Source organism: Epinephelus fuscoguttatus, linkage group LG21 (assembly GCF_011397635.1).
Source record: "Epinephelus fuscoguttatus linkage group LG21, E.fuscoguttatus.final_Chr_v1".
Taxonomy (NCBI): Eukaryota; Metazoa; Chordata; class Actinopteri; order Perciformes; family Serranidae; genus Epinephelus; species Epinephelus fuscoguttatus.
In genome coordinates, this window is record NC_064772.1 from 32,266,665 (window position 1) to 32,282,386 (window position 15,722).

Here is a 15,722-nt window from a genome sequence, read left to right on the forward strand (position 1 = left end):
TTCCAAAAAAATTAGATAATATTTCTTCAGTGAGTGCAGTTAGCAACAGTGTGTGCTCTCCATGTGAGCTCCACAGCTTGACAGAGTAGCAGCTCTAACAACAAAGGTAACAGCAAAGGAGTGGGGATTAGCAAATGGTCACTTATGTCAAAGTTTGTAAACTTTCAGCAGTATTTATGTGGCACGGTTTGGCTGACATTTTTGCCAGAAGGTGGAGGTTGGTAGACATTGCAAGAGAAAGTGAACAAGAGGTGGGGAACATTAAAAGAATTAAAAAACTATAGTAAATGTAAAGTTTCAGTTGTCTCTGTTATTTGCGTGTTTTCAATAAAGAATACATAAAACCTTTATGAAACCCCTGCTGCAAGAGGTGTCACACTTTACCCACCAGATCAGACTCCAACTCACTTTCTATCACCCTCTCCACTGTTCCAAGTCTTCTTACAGTGCTAGTTTGTCTCCATCTCTTTGACAGCTCCGTCTCTTTCTCAGCTTCCCTCTCTCCTTATGGTGTCCCATTAGGCCATCCGTGGTGTGTTGCTGACCGAAATCTTGGCCTTAGTGCTGCCTGTGGCGAGCGAGGCACGCGAGCAAGCGAGCCAGCGCTGGGCCCGATGGGGCTGGGAAAACCATCATCTCCCCCCTGCTTTGCTCCCCCACCCGCCAACTTCACAGCAGCACCGAACACCGGCTAATTGATTTCATCTGCGTCCCCGTCGGGCTGGGATAAAGGTGTGCAAGGGATGACCTCACCACTCACACACACACACATACTGTACACACACACACACACACACACACACACGCAACGTCCCGATAGTGTTTCTGTTATTTCTTCTGCCACTAATCTGTGAGGTGTAAAGCCATGTGTTTCTACAGTATAACATCACATCATCGCACTGCGTGTTCAGCGTGTTCCCCAGCTACATACTTCATGTGACTGATCTTCTTCCAGCATATACACGTCAACATATATGGTCATTGCATGTTTACCATTTTTGAACATAAAACTTAATAAATAACTATCTTTCACTGTCTGGCTTTGTTTGGACACCATGTGTATCCACTGCAAATTTGCTCCCCAGCTGTATGTTTAATATCCCCCTTTATCCTTCCTTAATGTATATCCTATTAGCTGTATCCTGTTATTTTCTGCTGTAGTGATCCTATTTCCTCACAGTGGTCATTAAACTTTCATTTAAGTTGATCTCATCTGTATAGCATTTACAGATATCATCCAGTTTGGGAGCACTAGCTGGAGTCACAGCTCCTCACTGAAAAGCATATCCAATTGATTCCCTGTGATTGTCTAAATCAAGGCAAACCTGACTCATCTGGTTCTTCCAACAGTTTAAATAACTCTAAACAACATATTATGCTGATCGATGCCTGATTTAGTGTGAGGAATAAACCTTGTGTTCTCTTACCGTGAATGGCTTGGCAGTTCCCTTGTCGTCCTTGCCCGATATGATTTTGGCGTTCTGTCTGGTCTCCTTCAGTCTCTCGATCGAAGGAGGCTTTACGAACACAATGTAGGGTTTAAACTCTGCTGTCCGAAGGTGTTTTATGGTCTGAATGGAGAAAGAACGGAAAACATATGAATGTAAAATCAAAGGAAGAGTGCGGGGTATTACCATAGAGCGAGTGTGAAAACGACTATATAACCATTTCTCAAGCCAATCATCATGAAGTGGGTAAAGAGGGAACAGATCTGTAGTGTGTTTAATGCAGTGGCTTCCAAACTAGAGGTTGTTACTCTCCTAAGGGTTGCCCGTGTTTGGGATAATGAGGTGATTAAAGGAAGGGAAGAGGATGACCTCAGATTTGGTGTCATGAAGCTAGAGTAAGTTGTCAGACATCCAACTATTAATGTCTGCTGAGCACTCATGAAGGGTCCGTAGGCTGGTTTCGTCACATTTTATCGGCAGGTAAAGTTGCGTATCGTCTGCGTAGAAGTGGAACTGAATGTTATGGTTTTGTACAATGTCACTCTGAAGGAGCATGTAAAGAGAGAATAGGATGGGACCTAAAATTGAGCCCTGTGGGATGCCATAGCGGGTAGGAGCCAGGGATGACACTGAATCATCTTTGCTAACAGACAAGCTTTAGATAGGAGGTGAACCACTTGAAGGGACATTTCACCCTCAAATCAAAAATGCTATTTATCAGTCTTGATTATTTTGGTGTGAATTGCCAAGTGTTGGTAATATCAGCTGTAGAAATTTCTGCCTTCTTTCGAACATAACGTTACTTGATGGCACTCAGCTTGTGGTGCTCACAGTGACAAAAACAATACATTTGAAAAACTCAACAGCAATGTCTCTTTCCAGAAATCATGACCTGGTAATTCAAGATAATCCACAGACCTTGTCATGAGCAGTTTCATGTAAGAACTATTTTTTTCCACTAAACTACACCTGCCAACCATCTCACCTCCCAGAAGGAAGTGTGCATCTACTCACTGAGAAGAGGTTTACATTAAGTGGTGCTAGGTGAGCTAGCAGTACACTTCCTTCTGTGCAGTGATATGGTTGGCAAGTGTAGTTTGGTTGAAATCAAATAGTTCCTACATGAAACTGCTCACAACAAGGTCTGTGGATTATCTTGAGTAACCGGGTCATGGTTTCTGGAAAGAGACATTGCTGTTGAGTTTTCCAAAAGTATTTTTTTGGCGCTTTGAGCACCACAAGCTGAGTGCGGTCTAGTTGTATTAAACTGAAGAGAAGGCAGACATCTCCAACACTCGGCAACACACACCAAAATAGTCTGTAGTGATAAATAGCACTACAGGTAAGAGGAATAATATGCATTTTTTATTTTGAAGATGAACTGTCACTGTAATCACAAAGCAGGAGTTGCTGCAGTTCAAGGATTAAAAGCCAAAAAAGGTTGGCAACCACTGGTTCAATATATGGGTGGGTGAAACAAACTAATAGCAGGCCTCTGGTTGTGAAGTGCATGTGGTTCTTTTAGAACATAGCTGAGGATATATTTCCGTCTCAATCTGCTGTGCCTTCTTGTCTCCTCTATTCTGGTGACAATTGCATGACACAGCACCACCAAGCTGGTTCCCAAGAGGTAGAAGAGAGGTCAGAGCTGGTTAGTGGTGGCGTCAGGCTTCAGGCTCTCCCCTGGTTCTGGCATTGCGATCACGGCTTCCCACTGTGCTAATAGGCAGTGGGTCCAAAACCCACAACTGATAGGAAGATGGATAAAAAGCCAAAGGAGGGGCACGAGAAGAACCACTGGGGAAGCATTCATCTAAGCTCTCATCAGCCGCTCACCAAGTCAGCATGGGAGCAATAACATGCTTTGACACTGCCACTGATCTGATCCATGAGTCACGTTAGAGAATGGGCTCATGGTGGAGGTAGGGGGGATGACTGTTGGCTTACACAACACCACAAATGTATGCCAAAAGCAAAAAAGCACACACAAATGTACATAAACCCACATGAGCTTTCACAGACTCTTTCTCACACACTTTAGCTGAAGGCCCTGGGGCTGACTCTCACTGCTGCTCAGGCCGGGGTGGTTTGAGAACCTGCCAGGCTAATCTATATAATGGTGTATTTGTGCCTGTCATTATCCACCAAGCAAAAACAAACAGAAAGGAGCTGGTGGGGACAGACTGGACGATATGGGCCCAGCCCTGGACTAACGGGAATCATGCTCAAGGGTTTGTTGGGGCTCATCGGCCATTGGTGTGGGGTCACCACCCAGGACATATAAGCCAAAGAGGAAATCTTCAAATAGAGCAAATTAGCGGTAATTGCTTATTTAAAACGCCCCCTTTAAAACCCAGTTTTGCTAACCCAGTGGGCAGCCATAGCCTCAGGAAAGCAAAAGGGCGAGAGAGATCTGCTTCTGAAGGTAGGTAGGGGCAGAGGTGCCTAAGGGCTATATGGGGATGAGGGACAGCGACAGAGACAGGAAGGGTTTGGGTCACTCACATGAGGCTGGACATCCAATAGGCACACTTTGTTCTTGGAGAGGACGGAGCGTATTGAGTCTAGGCTTGTCCCGTAATAATTCCCTTTGTACTCGCCATGCTCGATGAACCTGAGAGATGAGATGGAAAGAGATTGAGAGAGAGAAGAGATGAGATTGTTGAGTAAGAAAACACCATTTTTATGTGTGGGGATTAGTATCTAATGCAACATTAATGTCCCTCAGGAGCAACATTAGAATCTCGTCCTAATCTGGTCGACTGTGTCAGCACACTCCTGAGATTCATCTTAGAAATAATGATATATAAAAACCCTACAAATCCACAGAGACAGCAGGATTACTCTTTCGACCGCTGACAGATCTGAAGATAGCGTTCTCTTGCAGAACTCAAAAACCAGACATTCTGGCAGAGCGTGTTTTTATATAATCTCCGATGCAACCCTCTCAATCAGTAACACCTGTTTGTTCCAGAAAGACCCACAAAGCCTCTGAATGCCAAAACCTTCCCTCCTTTAATCTTGGGGGATTTTAGCCCAGCAAGCAAACAAACACTTCTCCACCAGATAATCTTTTCCCTTTCACACCAATCGGCTGTCATGAGAAAAAAAAACCACCAGTGTATTTTTAGCTGAAAACAAGGAGGAAAAAAGGCAGCGAGGAGAGTAACAACGTGGAAAGAATTTGAAGCTAATAGGACTGTGTGGTATGCTCGCAGTCTGCTCATGACGAGTGTCGGACAGAGTGGCTGCCTCGGTGCGACTGATGCCATGTAAAATGAAGGTTTTATGGTAATTGCTCGTGTAAGAAAGTTTTACTCAGCTCTTTTTTTTTCAGAAAGGAGGCTTAAGTCTCTATCAAACCTTATATTCGGTTATGGCAAATTCATTTAAGAGCTTACAGTAGCCTGTGTTTAAAAACTCACACCTTACAGTGTTCTGCGCTGTTTGTCGTCAGAGGTAGAAGGTATATAGATTACAGTGAGGCATGCCAGTGGAGGTTTGGCTTTATTGAGAGTATGTATTGTTGCCATTTTGACACAGAACAGGGCTTCCCTTGGGAAAGTTGTTCAAGCTAAACACACGCTGTTGTGGACCCTTTTATTTCTGCATTGTTTCTGCTGCATGTGATGAGGCATAACGCAAACAAGTTCATCTCACTCCTCGTCTACTTCGCTGCCTTGTAATTTCAGCGTGGAGTGTCCCACGCATCCACCCCACATCACAGCTCTGTCACTCACCCCTCCGACTCCCTGAAAAACATTGCATGCCTCGACCTACACCGCAACATGGCCTAAATATACAGCCCCCCTTTCTCTTCTTCTCCCTGCATGCTCTGACACTCTATATGCCCTCACCACCACAGGCTTCCCTCTACAGTATGTCATATGCAGTCTGTGTATGTGTGTGTTTGCGTGCGTAAATGTTTTGCATGTGCACCCTACAGTATATCTTTTTCCCCTCTTCCAGCTCGTGTGAGACCAGCAGAAAGGCATCAATCATTCTTATGACTATTACAACTTGCATTTCAATTTGTAGGCCACAAATGTCAAGGCGGGCCATGGTGTGGCTGCATTCAGAGAGAGCGCCTAAGGAGAGGAGGAAGCAGAGACAGGAGACCTTGGGGCCACTGTCTGGAGATCTGTTACCAACACAGGGCCCGGCCCTGTCAACACCAGCTCACACTCGGTTACAGAGACACACAGACGACAGCAGGGAGGCTGTGTTTGAACAGTGGCAGCAAGTGCTGGACCAGCCGCACTGCCTCTAGTGGTCCAGAGCACAGATGGAGAGGAGTTCTGCTGTTTTCATCAGCGAGACCAGTTTTAAATTTCACATATACTACAAACAGGTTTTTTCGTTAAACTCTGAAACAGCAAAAAACGACATTAAACACTGTATACATGTGATTTGGACACATATAATTACTTTTAAGCTTCTAGATTACTAGTTTAGGTCCCCTATGAAGAAAACATGCCCAACATTTGCTAGTTCCAGCTTTCCATATGCAAATACCGACTATTTAAAATCATAATTTAACTGAGTAAATTATATTCATTTAGTAAAAGTAAAACATTTTGAGAAAATGTCATGTTATGGGCATAAAGTCATAATTCAACAAGAAATAAAGCTCTGATATTTCGAGACTGAAGCTGAAAAATTACGAGATATTACACATGTCACATGAAAATGGATGGAATGTGGGTGACTTGACGTTATACATTTTAACAGCAAGATCCATATTATCATAGTTTAAGATACTTAACTGAAAGAAAACTAATTACGCGATGTATGAGTTGTATATCCAAGAATGTTTTTAATCAGCAGCTGGAGCACAGCGAGGATTTGGTGGAGGACAGCCGAGCCAAAGAGCGCAGGGATCAACACACGTTCAAGACGTCAGGAACAGATGAAGACATTTTGTTTTTAAAGGTGTTTTAAATGCTTGGCTCTTCATACTATAACTTTATTCTTATAACACCATATATTTTTAACTATTTGGCCCTCAAAACTAAAACTTTCTTCATGCGTATAATTATTATAATCATTGGAATTTAGAGACATGGGAACCAACTTCATGACCCATGAATCATCTTGCTTTCTTAAGAAGAGAGATAAAAGGTATTTGGTATATGGATATATTTGTATTTGCAATGTGGGGGGAGAACCTCCTTATGTAGAAGAAGAGCTGTGAGACTTGATTTTTCACTTGAGGTGTTACTTTTTTAAAGTTGTAAACACTGACATCATGGATATCTGTAGTACATGTCCACTAAAGTTAGAATCTAAAGGTTGAACAGTGTGTTGGTTTGGTCTTATATTATGCACAGTGCCTACTTGTTATTGTGGATATCCGTCTCAAAGAGATGTTTGGAGATGAAGTGGTACTCCACGCCATCGGTCTCCTGGCTCTTCTTGGCCCGACTGGTGTCTGCAAGAGAGGAGAGGAGAAGGAGTGATTACCTCAAACCCAGACTGTCTGACTCACTGTTGGGGCTGAAAGCATCTGAACTGAGCCCCTTATTAACATCGCTGGAAGTCTGCAACACAGCACGCTGGGCCATGCCAACCCTTGTATATATTATTGTGTAATAGCACTATAAAATACACAACCTGTAGTGCTGCAGCACTAAACTCAGACACTTAACTGACATTCAGCAGAGGTTTACTGTGTCTTATTAAATTTGTCTCTTGTAATGTGGCTGCAGTGCCTGTAGAAACAGAAGCCGTAGCGTTAGCCGCCAGTGTTAGCCGCTGCAAGGTAATTGAGTTTGGGAGCTCTCATTAACATCAAGTCTCTACATTTACTTGGCCATAAACCATAAAGCCTTGCTGTAAAATGGGTGGTGGGGGCGGCACGTGGAGGGAACGTGAGCAGGCAGCGTCGGAGGATTTGTAAGGGTCAAGGGGTCAACTCACACTCTGACTCCTTTCAGGAGTGCTTCAAAGGTCAGAGGGGAGAGCGTGCGCCCGTCAGACACCCCGACCAGCTCCAAAATAAACTATTAAACTTTTATCACCCGCGACCCAAACTGCCAAGCTCCGCTTTACTCTCCTCTGAGTTGTTCTTTTTGTCAGCATGTGTTGAGGCTGTGCCCTGGTAGTGGACCAGCGCCTTTCCTTTATACAGTCCAGACTGATCTGCAGGGTTCATGGAAAACCAATGGTGTGATTTATACAATGTGTCACTTGCTTGAGAAGGAAAGACAGCCATAAATCCAACTGTGGTGGAGAGGACACTGAGGAAGATCAATGACTTTCTGTCGTCAGCCCCAGACAACAGTAGGAAAAACACGAGGAGGAGGCCAAAACAGCCTTGTCATAAGATAACATATACTTATACCTCCCATTCAGAAATGTGTAAGACACAGCCAAACAGCCCCCTCGGTAGTTCGCCCAACACCATCCACCATGCGTTATTTTGGCATCTGTTTTGTGGCACAGAAAATAATTACAGTGCAACAAAAGAATGTGCATCCGTTCAATCCCAAATCATGGAAAATATAAGTAAACTTGGACAGGAATCAAAATGTTTAACCCCCTACTCTAATGGCTTATTGCAATGCTCCTTGTGTTTCTTAGACGGCTGGTTTACATTTTACAGCGACAAGCAGAGAAAGAGAGAGAGAGAAAAAAATCGTAACCATGCCACAAGCCGGTGGTCTCCAAAGCTCCGGTTTTCAAATTAACAAAAAGGGTAACGCTTTCAGGCTTAATCCGAAACAACAGCAAGTGTTAAACACATCCATGTGTCCATTGGCAGCAATCAAACACTAAAAAAGAGGGAGACGAGATACTTTCCGAGTCTCTTTCCTCTCAATAAGAGCCAGGACTGGTGCCATACTTCTTCTATATGGGTCAGAATCAGGCTGTCTGGGCTCTATTAAACACAGCATCACAGGTCACATTTGAGAACAATTAACATGCCTCGTGGAAAAAAAAGAAAAGGCCCCACCGATGGGATTTTAATACCAGCGACATTTCAAGTGTCAGACTTCGACTGGGACACATCCATTATGCCACACGGCATGTAACAAACATGGCAATTAATATCAGCGGCCCTCATATTTCCTCAAAGTCATGTTGCAGTTTCCCTCCAAGCCCCAGATGGTAACTATGCAATTACTAATGCCATCGCCTTGTTTAAATGTATAAATCAAAAAGATTTATTTGTCCCAACGTGCTGGCTTCGGGACATCTCAGAGCTGCACAGAACTAAGAAAGCTCCCAAAGCTTGGAGAGCCAGTCGTCTGGATGGTGTTCAGAATTATGGCAAGCTGTCGTTGGGTCCTTAAAAGGAGAAAAAAAAGGAGGAGGCAGCTGGGGAAAGAGACAGAAAGAGACAGAAAGAAAGTGAGAAATAAGCTGAGAAAGAAAGGAGAGCGTGTAGCTCGGTGCCAATTCATGAAGCAGTGGAATGGCATGTCTTCAGGAGGTAGAAAAACGCAGTTTCCTCCATCATTCGGAGCTTGTCAGGCAGACTGTGAAAAGCTGACAATTACACAGGAGGAGAAACAACCGCCTGGGCCTTGAGAGGACCAGCCGAGCCCTGGGTGTTTCTCACTGCCAGACAGCTCCCTTTGAGTGTGTGTGTGTGTGTGTGTGTGTGTGTGTGTGTGTGTCTCAGACTGGGCCTTCATCGCTCAAGCAGCACACGTGCTCACACACTGTGAAAACTAAACTGGAACAAGTAAACTAAACATCCTTCACCCAAAGTGATTATTTTGATTTGTTGCTTAAAAACTCACAGGGTGCACCGGGTGCTGTCTGTGTAGCCGATCTGGCAACTTATGTGCTTACATTTGTCCGAGAATGCCTTTCCAATGTGTTTGTTTCAGTGGACAGGTGTACAAGAGGTTCTTTGTGAACAAACAGACTGAGACGAGCAGAGGCAACACAGCTGTAGCGTCGGATATTAAATGTTAGAGGTCCTTCCTCCAAAGAACAGCAGCTTAACAACACCACCAATCTTTTGTCCTTGTTTTATGTTTCTGAGCATTTTGATGTTTGTAGTAAGTTTCTCCAAAGGTCATATCAGTTAAACTGACAGCTCACTTGCTGCTAGAAATGTTTATAGAACAGAGAAACAAAGCTTCATGATAATATTTTTGCCTGGGTGTCCTGGCGGTGAAGAGGCATGCAACGTCCCCAGTTCAATTCCAGGCTTCCTGTCTGTCTCACTGTCGAAATAAAAGCAAAAATGCCAAAACTGACGTGACTAACTTTACTTTTTCTGCAGTAAAAACAGGACAAAAAAACAAATTTGAATGATAAAAATGTGTTCACTTGCTCATCATACAGTATATTCTGTCCTATTTAAGATCAAATATAAAAACAGAAATACAGAATAAGAGAATAAAACTATAAAACAGCAATACTGGGTGTGGGTGCTACCGATTCTATAACTGACTTTGTAATATTTCAAACCAGAACTTTTATTTAAAATATAACCTATAAAACATTTGAATATTTTGTGAGCCTGTCACATGTTGTAATTTAAAGTCTTTTTATTGCAGGTTGAACAGAATTATTGTATGTGCTGTTTTCTGATGTCCCACCGTGCACCTGGCTTTCTTATACGCTGGTGTGAATGCAGCATGTGGAGGAAGCCAAATGGTGTTTTCTTTCCCTGTAAAAGTTATTTGCCGATGAATTGCAGGTCTAAAAAACCATCGTCTGCTAAAAGGCTTACGGTGGACACAATGTATAAAACACACATTCACACGTAAGACAAACAGATACGCACAAATAAGAAAGAAGAAACGCACAGAGAGGAAAGACTGGAGGACAAATGGCACCTACTGGGAGATGCTAAATTAATGCAGGATTTGGCCACAGAAACACACACGCACACACAGATGTTATCTAACCTCAGTGGGATGGGTGGAGGGAACTTACGTGGGATGGTCACGCTGAAGTGCTGGGGGTCTGAGATCAACAGTTTCCTCTTGAGCTCGTTCAAGCCGACTCCTGTGGGTCCTGCACAAACACGAACACACCATGAATATATATGACAGAGGTCAAAGAATCCATCACCACTGCCAGTCACAGTGGCTACTCTTGGTGGCTATCCACCAACGCTGGTTCTTTTCTAAAGTACTTTGCCTTCAGTTTCGCAAATACTGATTCATTTTTTAACAAATATTAAAGTAATGTTAACTTAGCATTTTCTAAAATGTCTTTGCAGAGCTCTGGTCCTTGTTGCACCGTCTCTGTCTGTAACGACTAACAACCAGTCTAAGCTAAATTTCTGTCTCCAGCAACTGTGTGCTGTAACCAGAACAAAAAGTGATTCTTCCTGTTGGCAAAGGTACCATTGACATGAGAAATAAAACCACAAGAGTTTACCGAGACATAGCAATAAAGTATTAAATCAGAATTTGCAGAAGAGAATGACACCTTGAAATATGTATTTAGTCATTAGGGCTGAGAATGTGTTACTGATTTACCGTACTTCCTTTATATCAAATAAAAAATGAATGCCAAAAGTTATTTCTTTTACGCCTACTTTATATTTCTATTACTGAATCTGCTGCTAAATTCAGCTCAGAACAGTTTAATAAATCAGAAGTTAAATAACGTGTAAACGACATCGTTAATGCAGACGAGAGGACGATTAGCTGGGAAACATCACATTTATTCACATTACATGGAGCTACAGTTAACACTGAATTATGTTAAATGTTTGCTGAATGTGTCAGTGTCTCTTAATAAGTCGTCATAAATCATAAATCATCTTTAGAAGGAGCAGATATTTACCTTAAGGTAGCTCGGGCCATGTTAAAGTTAACAATATTTTAACGGAGCAAGGCGAGCTAATTGCTAGTGTGCAACACACTAAGGTGTACCCCGTCTCTCACCCAGTGTCAGCTGGGATAGGCTCCAGCCCCCCCGCAACCCTCAACAGGATAAGCAGTTACAGAAAATGAATGAATGAATGAATTATTATGAGGGGTGGCATTCACCAGAGGATCCATGATACAATATTATCAGGACATCTGAGTCACAATACAATATAATTGTGATTTAAAATATGTTGCGATATGCTGAGTATTGAGGTAAAACATATTATGATTTATAATGAAAAATAGGCTACCTAAAGTTAAAGTTATATTTGTAATGTTAATAATTTATATAATTAAAAAGATCGATACTTAGCACCGTGTGACGATATGATATTACCACACAAAAATATCGCAATACTGTGCTGTATCATTTTTTTTTGCCTCATAATTAGTAATAATAATTAGTTAAACATCTAACTCTGGGTTATTTTATTGTGCATTATATTACTTTTATCACAATACACTTTCATATATTATTATGTATATCGTCTTTATTTATTATACAATTTTTCAAGGTAATCTCCCAAATTTCTATTATTTATTTTTACCCATTTTGTTTAAATAGTTCTTTATCTGTTTTCTTGCCTGTCTCGCGGTAACATGAATTAGCTTCTACTTTAGATTAAATTATTTATTTATTTATTAATTGAATAATTTCACTGCACTGTGAACTTTTAATTTTGCCAGTTTTAGATGTGAGACAGTATTTCGTTTTTATGTTTCATTATTAAAATGACAATCTGGGATCAATAAAGTTTTATCCCATCTCATCTTGAACTTCTCTGTCCTCTGACCAGTGTCACTGTTTTCCTCTAAGAAAGTGTTTTTCAGTGTTTTTGTTATATAATATTAAATCAATTCACCACAGTGTGAATTCAGTTTCCTATTTCATTAAAACAAAATCAACGCAGTGAAAAACTTTAGAGCAAAGATAATTGATTTAATGTGAGGAAGCTACAGTTACAGGTCGTTTTTAATCAGCTCTTCTCTCAGAACATTAAACCTCCAGTATACTGTAGGTACACAGCAGAGGTCAGGCAGCCTTTTCCCGTACTGTCACAAGTCACACGGTTTTTCCATCACATCCCCGGGGTGGAAACTGAGGCAGTGAATTAGAGGAGAAGGCAAGAGAGATTATTGGAGTATTGACTATTGATTCATCTGTGGCTCGAAAAGCTGAGCATCTCTCCAGCATTTAATACTGTAGCTAACTGTCCAACATGTGGAGATGGTAAAGCCCAATCAAGCTGAAGGGAGTAATTTAATTTTGATATTAAGGAACACAAAAAATATGGCAGCTTTGGAAACTGTTTTGCAGAAATATCGTGAAGTATGAAGGTCTTAATTTCATGCCGTTAGTAGATGCAGAGATAACAACATTACCCATCTAAGAACCTTGTTTACACTGGTTTTGGTTTGGTGGAAGTCGCTGAATCTACCTCCAAATGTTCTGTCTTCTTTTACAGTTCCTCCTCTGTCTCTTTATCTACCCTGTCTCTTAAAGCTATTCAGCAATATTTGGTGGTTGTTACACGGGTGCTACATCATCCTAATTTGATCCGACTGGCATCAATGTCTTCAGCACACTGGACAAGAAATCAGCTTTGCAGTAACAAGTGCATGGCTGGGCGTTTCAGTGTTTTACCACAGCTCTGCAGTGTGTGGACAGTTAGAGACGGCGCTTGATCTGGGCTCGAGATTCCTCGCATGCCTGACGTTCTGGGCAGGCACTACAATCGCATCAAACCCTATTGGAAATTCATTTCTCCAGGCAAATGTGTTTAGCAGGCTGCTCCTCTAAAACAAACGGACAATGAGTTCACTCAGCGATGCCGATTAGGTGGAAAGAGAGGGAGAGGGAGACGAGGGAGAGAGCAGGAGAAAAAAACAAGCTCTGTATTTCTGGGAGAAAGAGCGGTCCTGTTTCCTCTCGTGCTATCTGCGCTGGTCCTCTACATTTCATCTGGTGTGAAGCAGGAAGGTTTTAGAGTGATCCACAACCTGATAAATAGGTGTGGACAACGAGGCTCTTTTTAAGCATAATCTCTGAACACTGGCAGCCTTCACACACAGACAAATTCACACCCCATGCTTTCCCTTTACTTCTGCACCCAGTAACACATGGTTTTGGGTCCTATTGTGGGACTGCTGTAAGTGATAAAAGCTGTTTCCTCAGCGCGCTTGCACTGTGAATTCAAAAAGAGGGGGAAAAAAATAGAGAAAAATACCCCAGCCCTCTTTGGTCCGACGGCGCGAGGCATTCTGTGGTTACCGTCTCTCATAAACAAGCACATGGCCAAGTGAAGACAGCAATCAATCTTAGCTGGGGAGAGGGAGTTTTTCAGTCAAGAAAAAAGTCAGAGTACCTGGGGGTTGAGGGCTTGGGTGATTTATTAAGATGAGGAAATGGAGCTCATTTTGAATTTGTTTCGGGAGCGCGAGAGGAATGCGGCGGTGCTGTTTGAACAAGGCCATGGACCAATGTTGTTGTAGGTGCCGAAGGTGGCAGAGCGTGGTAAAAGAGGCTCTTTTATGAGCCCTATCACAGTGGTGCAGACAGTCCTCCCGGCAGGCCGCAAAGCTCCACACAAGCTTGTTTGCATGAAGCTGAGCGCGGGTATTAGGGCTCGAGCGAAGGGGACCAGCAGAGCCATTTCTGCTACCCATGTTATGAGTAACGGCCCCACTTCTGTAAGGTCATAAAACCATTTTCACCTTGTACATCGCTCCCTTGCTCGCCACTTGTGATATCAATGATGCATGGCAGCAGGCCTTCGTCAGAATACCTCAGATGGCGATTAAAGCTTATTCCAGCTGTGCCACCGCCTGCCAAGGGGCCCAACAAGCCCACCACCAGGTCTTTTACAAGCAGAAGCTGTGCCCTGTGGTCCTGTTCCACCGTCTGACCTTAAACACGCCACCTCTTTGTGCATTGTTTGTCTTTAACAATGCCCCAATACAACAGCAACATTATAAATCTGAACACCACAATAAAAAAAGGCATAACTCTTACAAATTTTCTGGACTAAACTGCCGTATTTACATCGTGTTTATGTGTTTTTCTCTCCCTCCATTTGTCTCTCTCGCTGGCCCTCTTGCGGTACTCCTGGCCTTGCAGATTGCTGTGCCAGTAAAAGTGTCAGATTTCATTACCGCACTCATTAGAGAAGTTGCTTTTAATATCGTGAGCTTAATAACTTCCAGGCCAAGCGTGGAGCACATCGCATGCAGTCTGTGCCGAGAGGCCGAGGCCAGGCCCGACGAGGCCCGGCTCTGGGCCCCAGAGCCACGACCCAGCCTCAAACCTCCCAGCCCGCCTCACATCCAGGGCAGGCTACATTACAGCACTCGCTGCTGGCTTTGCTGCAGCCACATTTAAAGGATGACAGTGGTGCAGTGTGGTAACCATGGCTCATTTACAATGCACCGCTACTACGAATTCAGCAAGAGTTGAAATAAGGTTCTAATTTTATATATTTGGATACCACATAAATATTCACTTAGACATCGGTGTATATGAAATAGGTTAGGGCTAAACCCCAAACTAAAAACTTTCAGTTCATCATCATCTTACTGTAAGTTGAGTGTGTCGAGTTACAAGGAAATGTGGAAATCAACACACCATTTTGTCAGGTTAAATAATCAGATTTCTTTCAAAACCATCAGTGGTTTTGTCAAACTATGCATGCAGAATGTAAAAATATATTTTTATTGGCCGTCTGATTTCAAATGTATAAAAACCCAGATAAGCATCTTGATTTGTCTTTGAAACAGATCTCAGTCTGTGCGAGAGGTGGGCAGTGGGTCATTTATTAGTGGGTACTGTGGAACCGTGCATCCACATTAATGAAGAAATGCCTTCAGGCATTCCTGGAAAGCTTTGGGAGATGGGATGTTTGATATCAAAATAATGTGGGGGTTGTCCTGGAGCAGCATGGAAAAAGTGCTGCTGAGGTCATGTCAGGCATTGAGAGTGGTCACCTGACTGCAACTCCAAATGGAGACTTTACTTCTTCTCTTAAGCTGTGATTACACTGAGCGTTTGTTTAACCCCTTCTCCCACTCATTACTTAATTACTTTGTGACCAGCTACATTATCACCGAGTCGCTGTGGATGTGTTGCTCAAGTGCTCGTTATCGTAGCTTCATTGTCACATGCTTGCGTCTGTCTGCTACTTTCCCCATGACTCCAAAGCACCATACTGAACGCCATCTAAAGTTTGTGTTTGGTCATAAAATACCTGTGCTTTCCATCAATGTCTGAGCCCATTTTAACACCACCACCCCGCTGCATCTCCACCACACCGCAATACACAGAAAGCTAGCATAGTGTAAGCTAACAAAAGCTAAAAACAAACCATATGATGGGTTGTTGCGTCACTGCATCATTGGAGAGCTGAAAAAAAGTTGTTGCAAGCTCAACTTTGGT

General features: G+C 42.7%; 1 protein-coding gene across 1 annotated transcript in view; it reads right to left on the reverse strand.

Moving 5' to 3' along the window:
• The window catches only part of mpp7a (MAGUK p55 scaffold protein 7a), a 183,171-nt gene that overhangs the window by 15,616 nt on the left and 151,833 nt on the right, over window positions 1–15,722 (reverse strand). Inside the window, exons 13-16 of the mRNA XM_049564751.1 lie at window positions 10,347–10,427; window positions 6,786–6,879; window positions 3,954–4,062; window positions 1,428–1,571 (exon numbers count right to left, since the gene is read on the reverse strand). Coding sequence (XP_049420708.1) covers window positions 1,428–1,571; window positions 3,954–4,062; window positions 6,786–6,879; window positions 10,347–10,427 — 428 coding nt within the window. The remainder of the gene's footprint in view (window positions 1–1,427; window positions 1,572–3,953; window positions 4,063–6,785; window positions 6,880–10,346; window positions 10,428–15,722) is intronic.